At 43.2% G+C, this 10,198-nt stretch overlaps 1 protein-coding gene across 1 annotated transcript; it reads right to left on the reverse strand.

Annotated features, from left to right (window-relative positions):
- Nucleotides 1-1,210: 1,210 nt before the first annotated feature.
- Nucleotides 1,211-5,502, reverse strand: LOC149843286 (putative inactive patatin-like protein 9). The gene is made up of 2 exons (XM_089999699.1): nucleotides 4,452-5,502; nucleotides 1,211-1,607 (listed from the first exon to the last, which is right to left on the reverse strand). Exons 1-2 carry the CDS (start codon nucleotides 5,388-5,390, stop codon nucleotides 1,332-1,334), a joined length of 1,215 nt encoding a protein of 404 aa, XP_089855825.1. The 5' UTR covers nucleotides 5,391-5,502; the 3' UTR covers nucleotides 1,211-1,331.
- Nucleotides 5,503-10,198: the final 4,696 nt, after the last annotated feature.

The following is a 10,198-nucleotide window of genomic DNA, read 5'->3' on the forward strand; positions in this document are numbered from 1 at the left end:
CTCATCACTTTATAACTTTTATAGGCCTTCTGATTTACAGGAAATATGTAAATCCTGGAATTCTTCCGACCATTAACTTCTTTCTGCTTAATAGTAAGAAAACTCTTTCTCCCACAGTTGGAGTTTGTTGCCTAGTGGTGTAAGCTTGTGTTAATGTGAACAGAGATTTTCAACCATCGGTGAGTGATCTGTTCCATTCATCTGAGAGATGGATGGTGGTGGTGATGCTCAGTGTTCGGTGTGGTCTGTAAATGCCACTGTGACATATACATTTTCACCTCGGCTACTACTGTAGAGATACTGTAAGACAGTGGCGGAGCCAGAAGTTTTTCGTTGGGTGGGCAGACTTCGGGTCTCAGGGACAAATGCCAGAAGTTCCCGGCGATGACTCCATCGTAGGTGGGCTTGCCGAAGGTGGTCTCCCAGCCCTTCATCTAGACGCCGAAAATTGATGGTGCAGGCCATCGGTTTCAGAGAGAGATGATCGTCTTCTCCTGTTCTATTTCGGCCTTGGTGGCAGAGGGAGAGAGACATATAGAGAGAGCGAAAGAGAGAGTCTAAGGCTGCATACAGGTCGGACTGCAGTCCAGACCCGTGTGAATTTAGGTCAAATCAATTCATTTATGGGCTAATCAAAGACTCTTTTAAGCTAATGTATGTAAAAATATAAGGTAAAGTAACAAAATTATTGGATAATGTGCAAAAAACTATTACTGATATTATACCTGACACTTGTTCGAATTTTTTTTCCCGGTTTCTAATTTTGGGGTGGGCGACCGCCCACCCATGCCCACCCCTGGCTCCGCCACTGCTGTAAGATGGCTCCACACTAGACCAGCTGCTCACTGGGCTGGTGCCCCCCAATTTATGCTGGTAGGGGCCACTCAGTACCTATTGATACGTGGTCGGCCTCTGTGAAGGGACCATCTGAAGCATTAGTTTCTGTAATTAAAGTTCCCAAGAGGCAAGTTGGTATCAAATTCGTGACACTCTGATAATTGGACATGTTAATGCTTCTATACATGGACATATATGGATTGGCCTAGTGTAGATGGTGCTATAATCTGAAAAATAATCTCTATTGGTGATCTCTCTTCCTGAATCCCCACATCACGTGTTTGCAATGCTGTTCATGTGACATGAAAGCATCATCACATGCTCTGCTGAATGTGATCGAGTGGTCATGTCCATATGATTCATGAGATGCAAATTGAGAGAGAGTATGCCTTCATACTTTCATTTTATTATAATTTAGAACTAGAACAAGATTGCACACCAACAAAGCATGATTTTGGTAGTTAGTTTAAGAGAAAAGGACAAAAGTAAACATCTCATAGAGGCTGTGAAGCTTCTTCTATACAGTGGTCAGCTGGGAGTTTAGAAGGGTTAATTGGGAGTTTGCTACGTGGAGAAACAACGAGAAGCCGCGCAAACTGATCGAGAAGCTGGCTGTTTGTCTCCGGCAAGACGCGTTTCCCTCCGAATGGCAAAGACTCCACAGCCTTCTCCTTCAGCATCCTCTCCCCTGCTGCCATTAGTGCAGCAACTCCTTTGGAAGATGAGTCATCTATTGCTGCCCCGGTATTTTTAGTTAGGATACCATTAGCCTACATCAAAATGGTCAATTAATTATTCCTGTTTACCTTGCTATTATGAATTACAATAAAATGGAGTACTAAACAAAGGGATAAATCACAGTTACCAATTACAAATGGAGTACTGAACAATATATAAACCACAATTACAATTTCAAAAACACCACTCACCTTGCCATTACAATCAAATAGAGTACTAAACGATGATAAATCACAACTACCAATTAAATAATACTACTCAGAAGCTACTGTGTGTGTGTGCGTGTGTGTGTGTGTGTTTGCTCCCGCGTGCCTAGAAGATGTTTTGATGCAGGCAACTAATCAATCGCAGAAAAAGTTAGGTGCAAGAATAAAGAGTAGGAGAACGTTAGGTGTTCGACTGGAATTTTGCAATAAAACTCGAACAATTTAGAAATGACAATTTTGTTTCCTAATATACTCAGGGAGCTCGGTCACCACCAACCAAAATTATTATCTATTAACATATAACGCATATAAAACATTGAAATAGGAGCATAAGGTTTCACGTATCACCACGAACAACGACTGCGTACCTTGATATCTTAAATGCATATTTTAATCCCAACCGCAATTTTAGGAAAACCCCAATTAAACCTTCTCTACCATGATATTCCAAGGACATGAAAAATGTGTAAGATCCATAACCATGCATTCTGAGCCGTCTCACGGCCCATGGTTTAGTGTGAATTTTGGACCACCATTTGGGAGGTGAACTTATTGTTATTTTAGGATATCTGAAAAATCAACCAAAAAACCAAATTAACGTGTAGATATATAAGCTTTGTAAATGTTACTACCCTTCCCCCAAACATAAAAAAAGAATATCTCTAAAGATGTCACATTGAAAGTGTATCCTAGTGGAAGAAGTGTTCCTTACCTCTCTCTATCTCTAGAGAGAGAGGCATTTCCCACATGAACATCTCAGAGAGGATCAAGTGCAATGTGATTGAACACTTTTAGTGTGATGCTGCACCTGACAACCCTCCATCTTTGGTATACAACTTATCTGTGAGGCCCAAGCAATGATGGAGGGTGACCAGGTGCAGCAGCATACTAAAAGTGTCCAATAACATTGTACCTGATCCTCCCTACATATCCAAAAGAGTTTGCCATGTTATGGGAGTACTTTTTTACCGTAGAGTGTCCATCTTCATTACACCCACAAGGGACGTTGGGCATCTCTCACTAAAAGTAGCGGCCTCCGGGTTCATAAACTTGGTCACATTTCAACTGATGCCAAACTATCTTTCGACAGAGAAAGCTAGGGTTAGGCAGACCCCTACCAGTTATTCAACCATACCACATTTGGGGTTCGAACTTGCAACGTCCAACACAAGGTGACGTGCACCAACTGCTCCAGCCAGACAAGCGAAGCCCCATTGGTAACTGATGCCAAACTATCCTTAAAGAAGAAAACGAGTTCTATGTCGTTCCCATTTACGTTGAGATCACATAAAAGCATGCCCAACTTCATGAACTGGGAAGTTCCAATTAGTAACATAAACACTAAAATTGTGGTGTTGAGGAACGTAGTCACATTTTACTGTGACACCAACCATCACTTCCCAAACGAAGAAAAGAAAAAACACCGACTTTTCCTGTGTACGGATCCATGTTTGTCCCAAATTCCGGTAGAAAAAGCTTATTCAGTTATTCTTCCATTGAACCTGCTTTTTTCCTTTCCAAAAATACGCGTAATGGTTCCTTCTGACTGACTTCTTTTCGTAAAGAAGCCCACAACACATTACCATCGTGAGCCCCAAAAATGACACTCCAAGGACAACTCACCAACACACTCTTTAAGAGTTATAACAGAAAACCTACTTTTTTTACACAGATGGGGAAGTTAAAAGTGTTTTAACCACTGACCAGTGTCACAAATCTCGCTATTGAGATTTTTTTTTTTCGCGAGAAAATTTTATCATAATAAATTAGGCAAATTTTGTTTTTCTCAAAGAAAAATCTCTGAAAATATAAAGCTACGAAAATGTAAAAAGTGTTAATAATATGATAAATTTGCAATATTTTAAATAGGCGGCATTTAAAAATATTAGTTATTTTTTAGTTGTTATATGAAAAACAACTCATATAAACTAGATCTGGATCAGGATGCATTTGAGAGCTTTAGTATAATCACTGGTCCAATTAAGTTCAAATCGGATTATTTGATATCCTGTTTGTGTGTGGATCTGAACTTATTTCTCACAAGATTTTATCCGATTAGGCATGATCTACTGACCCTTTTAACCCGGTCAGAACCATTTCCATCCGTATGGTACTGCAAATCAAACGCAAGAGACCTTGCTTGCGTTATTCCCGATAGCGTTTAAAAGAAAAAGTTCACTTGATGACCTGGTAAGTCTGCTCCTCTCTATGTACTCTTTTTGCATGAGGCATTACGTTAGGGATGGCAGTAGACTGGGGCGGGGGCGGAGGACAAAGTCTCTACTATAGCCTTGTCTCAAAAATTCTGCCTTTCATCCCTGCCTTCATCCTTGCACTGTTTTGATTTTAACCTCCATTCCCGTTTCATATCCTCCATCCTGCATAACCCGTTTTTTCCTCAGTCTATTGTCATCCTTAAATAGTATTTTAACATTTTACTAACAAGGATTGAGAACGGGGCAGGGCGGGCCTCCACCTCCATCCCTGTTTTATGTCCTCCTTCCTCAGTCCAAACGGAACAAGGCGGAGCCCCATTTTCCCCTATACACTGCCATCCCTGCGTTACGTCAATACCAGGGTTTGATTTTTCCGTCATTCAAGAAGATGCTCGCCCATTACTCGAAACGGAAGATGAGGAGTAGGAGGAGGAAGAGGAAGGATTAGTGGTACCTGGATCCGGAGGTAATTGGATCGGTTCCAAGAGAAGGCGTTCCCGAGCACCTGATCCACCGTATCCGAGACTCCGTCCAGCACAATGTCCACCACCGGCTTGGACCAAACCCCGCCGTGCCACCACCGCCCGATATCGCCGCCGGGGGACCGCCGGGCCGGGCCGCAACCGACCGAGAGCAGCAGAAGGTCGCTGACGCCGTCGACGCCCGGGAAGTCGCCCTTGTTGTGCAGCACGTGCGTGACGGCCGCCGCCGACGGGTTGTTCATCACGAGCCCGCCGTCGATGGCCGTGCACGCGGTCCGGCCGTCGACGGACAGGAGCCGGACGGGGCCGAACTCCCCCGGCGTGGCCGCCGTCGCCCGGCCGACCCGCCAGAGCTCAAAGTCGAAGCTCGCTGACTCGGCGGCGTCGGCGCGCGAGAACACGAAGGGTGCGCCGCTCCGGAGGTCGTAGCACGGCACCAGCAGGGGTTTGACCGTGTCTCTGAGCGTCAGCGCCCTCCCCTCCCTCGTGAACACCTCCCTCAGGAACCGATCGAACCGCCGGCCGGAGAATCCCCGCCGGAAGAATCCCGACGGCCGGAAGACGCCCGCCAGGCCCTCCGCCAGCGTCCTCACCGCCTCCTCGGCAGCAAACAGGGGCCGTCCGCTGCCGTCGTCGGCGACGAGCGTCGCTGCGAGCACGCCGCCGATCCCAGTCCCGGCGACGACGTCGACGTAGTCGGCGATCCGCGCGTTGGGGTCTCCGGTCTCGGCCCGGATACGCTGCTCGAGGTGGACGATCGCCCGGCCGGCAGCGACCGCCCGGAGCCCACCGCCGTCGATGCAGAGGATCCTGACTCGGTCGCAATTGAGGCGTCCCGCCAGCCATTTCTTCTCGAGACTGGAGAAGATGGAGTACGTGATCACCCTGCTCACCTCCTCCTTCGCCTCCATTCCGCCGGAACCCAAACAGAACCGGAGGGAATGGAAACCTCTTGAAACACCACACCCGTTTCGGTTAACGCTGTGCAGAGCAAGTCGCTCAAGAGAGAGAGAGAGAGAGAGAGATCCCACTTTGATATAGAAGCTGCGCTTTTTATGCGTGTGTGAATTGACTGAGCAAGCCAGCGAGATCCTTTTTTTTCATATAGGAACGGGAAAACCACGAGTGTAAACCCGGGCGCACCCTAGGGAGCCCACCGAGATTAACACCCCTGGGAATCGAACCCCGACTGCCAGTCTAACAGCCAAGGCCCATTCCAACTACGCTAACTTCACGTGCCCTTTTTTTTTCCTGGTGAAAACGAGTGTTTGTGCCCTTTAGAAATTTAGAAGAATTCAATTCCCCACCGACGGTTCCCCCTTTTTTAACCTTTAAGACAACCATTGATTGAAACTACGATCTTGCCATTCATGAAGCAGTGAGCGAACTCGCAAAAGGAAAAGCAGCACCCCTTTGGGGATTTGGGAACTCCCAACTCCTCAGTGAAGTCGGGGAGCTTTGGAAGTTGCTGATTCCGCTTGGAGTACAACGCAAACCCCATCACCGAGTTCTTATGTATATATTTTTTATTTGAAAAAGTGGGTCAACAAGTTAGACGTTGCAGGTTCAAAACCCAATGGTATATGGTACTTGAAGCTTAAGCCTCAGAGGCGAGGCGCACGCTCAAGGTACTGAGGCGCACACTCAATACCTGAAGCGTCGGTGCCTCCTCCGATCTGTGGCTAAAACCGAAAACAATTATACAATGAGTAGAGGAGGATATTTCGGCGAGATTTACGGTGGAATTTCTTCTCTTCGTGACCTGAAATTGGATTTACTCGCCGGGAAAAAAGCAAAAGCTTCCAGTGAGTTTAACGGACTGAGTTCTTCCGACCGTTGTCGTAACCTGCACAGAGTCACATACCCATCGAGAAGCAGAGCTGATACCCTCTGACGAGGTTTCCGGCGAGGGGCAGGGGACTTCTTCTCTCCGCGACCGGGATCGAGACCTACTCTCTTGATAATGAAGCTTACGCTTCAACGCCTTGCTTCATAACATGTTCAACGCCTCGCTTCGCCTCATCACATTTAACAACCTTGGTTGTAACTGGTAGGGTCTGCCTAACCCCAACTTTCTCTGTCTAAAAAAAAAAGACTCATCCCAAGACTGGTAAAAACCTGCCGATGCATCGAGTTTCTAGATTGTTTCGGTACGCCCATCGCGGTGGTGTCAAGATTTAAGATTATATCTTTATTAAATCTTTTTTTAAATAAAGAAAGAAGGAAGTATGCATAACAGAAAAACAGAAAGATATACATAACTTTTGTGATTAATTCATGTGTTATAATTCTGGCGTTAAGTGGGGTTTTATCTCACTAATGCAATCAATATCAATGACAATATGATAAAATAAGAAAACGATGGTAGCTATCTGCCAACTTTTTAGCTTAGTCGAATCGGACAAGTGTTTTCGTGTTGTTTTTCACAAATCTGATCCTGTAGATGTGTTCGACTTGCTAGAAAACAACCGGATACTGTTTTTTTAATAAAAACATGATTTTTTTAAAGCCTTGAATATTTATATGAAAATTTTAAACCGTTGATTTTTAAATGTTATAAAAACCTACTTGCATCCAATAGCCAATTCCTACCACTGTTTTTTTAGGTCAGACTTTATGCATAAGATAACGATTATATTTGTATTAAAATGTTCCGAAAAAAAAATATTAGAGAAGGATTGTAGAGGAGAAATGAGCAACTTTGCAACTGTGTGTCAGTTTTGGGCAATGAGGTGACAGAAGGATGAATGGAGCTCATCATGCGTTTGGTGGGATTTTTTTTTTCTTGTCCAAACTTCACGTGCTGGCATGATGAATAGAACAGGCGCTCGTTTGTTGGTTTCCAATCAATTTCTCAAACTGATGAAACTTCATTCTTTTCAAACACATGATTACCATTACCATTTTCTTAGGTGAAAATAGATGTCTTTCCCACCCTAATGAATAGTTGTGTATAACATGTGAAAGGAGAAATTTTCTTAACTCTCTAAAAAATGAAAGAGAAATTACTTATCAAAATAAAAAAGCAAGAAACACTATGTTCTCTATTATTATGATTATTTAACACACGGCATGGAAGACCATAAAAAACATATAGATTAATGTCAACAATTATACTATTTCAAGTTTCCTTTTTAAATTTTTTTTTTCCTAATTTCTTGCCAGTATAAACTAAGAAAATAAGGGAATTAGGCGCTAGTCAGAGGCGATGTGAAAATCTCAATATCGGATTTTTCTCATAAGGCGCAAAAACCTTATATTAAAAAAAATATTTACTGAGAAAATATTTTAAAAAATCTTGCCAGTTGCCACATATAAAATGTGACAATTAAAAAGTATAAATAATATAAAAGTAAAAAAAAAATAGCAATCACATTGAGAAAACGTTTTTCTTTTCACTTGTTTGTCGTTTTCCGTATACACGCGTGAGCAAGGCCCTTCACTAAACCCCCGTACGGTTAGACCCTGCGTACGCTTCGTGGGTAACGTCCAAAAAACGTCTCGTTTGATTACCCGTTTGGCTCAGTGACTCCGACACCCAGTGGTGGAGCCCACAGATCTTTGGTTATTTGCTGCAAATCATGTGGGCCCGGGAATCATGCCTTAACTTGCCAAACCCCTAACCCTCTTTTCCCTGCTTGCCCACAAGATGACCCAAACTGTCCTCATACTTGACCTACTCCACACTCACCATGGTCCCAATGCCTGGGTCAGCATCCACTGCTCGGTTGATCTCATTTAGAGACCTCCCTCATGGTATTGGCTTATGTTTTTTTTTTTTATATTGACACCGAAAAACCGTCCTAAGGATTAGAGATCTAGTTGCATCAGTTTTGCCTGTCGTACTTAAAGTAATTGTCCTGACAGCATAAAATTCCGCAGGCTTACCCCTTTCTCTCAAAGAGTTGCCATGCTTTCGCTTGCCTAAAGGGCGACACCACTAAAGATGTTTGAGCTTTTATACGAGTATCCAATCACAAAGAAAGAGAAAGAAAAAAAACAAAAGAAATAACGATCAATGAATTAGGTATAGACTTCTGCCCAGAAGGAGGGTTGGCTTAGTGGGGTGGGGCCTTGGCTGTTAGATGGGCAATTAAGGTTCGAGTATCATGGGTGTCACTCTCTCTGCACAAGCCATTGCGTAGCATAAGCCTGGGGCAAAGGCCCTAACCTCCTAGTTTTACGCTGCTGGCACAATGACCATAGGTATGACAGGCTGAGCCAACATGATGAGGTCTTTGGGACGGCTGCGGTTTTTTCGGGTTATAAATTAAAAAAAAAGGTATAGACTTTTTGTGTAAGATCCGTAATTTTTCAGTAATTTTTTGAATAAATTCATGAGGCATTTTCGAGTAAAAATAACATTTATACTCGAAATACGAAACAAATCGATTTCTATGAACCAGTTATACTTAGGATATTCATATCTTCGCGAATATATACTCAAACTGTCAGGGAGTCATAATTTTCTCCCTGAATAAAATCAAGAGATTTGTACAAGCCAACTTTCTTAGTTACGTCAGTACGAAGAGAATGGCGTACTAAAAAATTTTCAGACAAAAAATTGTCGAAAACCCGAATTTTTTGTGGGACCCATAAAAATATTTCTCAGAAAATATCTTGTGGGACTTATAAAATATCCCATAGAATTTTCATGTGGGCCCCACACCAAAAGGAACCTCTTGAAAATTTCAAATAGGAAAGGGCAAGAAGAGGAAAAAAGACATTGGATTTTTTTAGGGTTTTCTAGAAAAATCCATAAGAGGAGGTTACTTGAGGGCCAAGTAACCATGGCTATAAAAGAAGGAGAACCCCCTTTAGAAAAATCGTCCCCCCCTCCTTTTGCCTTCTCTCTCTCTCATAAACCTCCCCTACCTAGCCTAGACTGCCTGAGAGGGTCTAAGCCTGCCTGACCTGGTCCTAGCTCACTTGACCTGGTCTAAACCCAACTGACTTGACTTGAACCTAGTTGGGTTTGAAGTCCAAGTCATTTTTTTCCCTAAAACTTGTTTTGATTTTCTAAACCCAAACCCAGCCAACTTGGGCTAAGTTTGAACCTGTTGAACCCAGTTGATTTAGACTGAACCCAGTTTGGTTCAAACCACTTGGGTTGAGCAGCTTGATCTGCTCTTTCTCAACTAGGTCAATCTCATCTAACCTAGTCTGACCTCTCGAAAGAATGATTAAATCTCGTTTGAAGCAGTCGAAGCATTTTGGAGTCGTTTCTTCCCTGATTTGAAGTAAGTTTGCTTCGTTGATCTCTCTCTCAAGTATTTGCTTGTTTGTATACGATGTATACTTTCTGACCCTAATCCTTTGTTGAGCCCTATAGAACACTTCAATGTTCATGGACTTGCCTTGCGACTATCGTCAAATACATGTGTTTGAATACACAGTATATGCGTTCTTAAAAATAGTATCTCGCCCTGGTCCTTGGTTGAGCTCTCTAGGACACTTCGGTGTTTACACGCTCACCTTGTGACTATCCTTGGATATTGATTCCTGCGTATATTGTATTTTGTCCTACCGTCGCGTTATATAATGCCAAGGCTCGACTGCTTTCTACAATTTCTGACTATGCACTTAAATTATATATTTTGTCTTGCCATCGCGTTGAACGATGCTAAGGCTTTCTTGTTTTCTGCAATTATATATGTAGAATATTTTGTTCAATTTTACCCTCTGAACAATATGTACATGCACTCCTTTATGTTGCCGC

Source organism: Nuphar pumila, chromosome 3 (genome assembly GCF_984573655.1).
Source record: "Nuphar pumila chromosome 3, dmNupPumi1.hap1.1, whole genome shotgun sequence".
Classification (NCBI taxonomy): domain Eukaryota; kingdom Viridiplantae; phylum Streptophyta; class Magnoliopsida; order Nymphaeales; family Nymphaeaceae; genus Nuphar; species Nuphar pumila.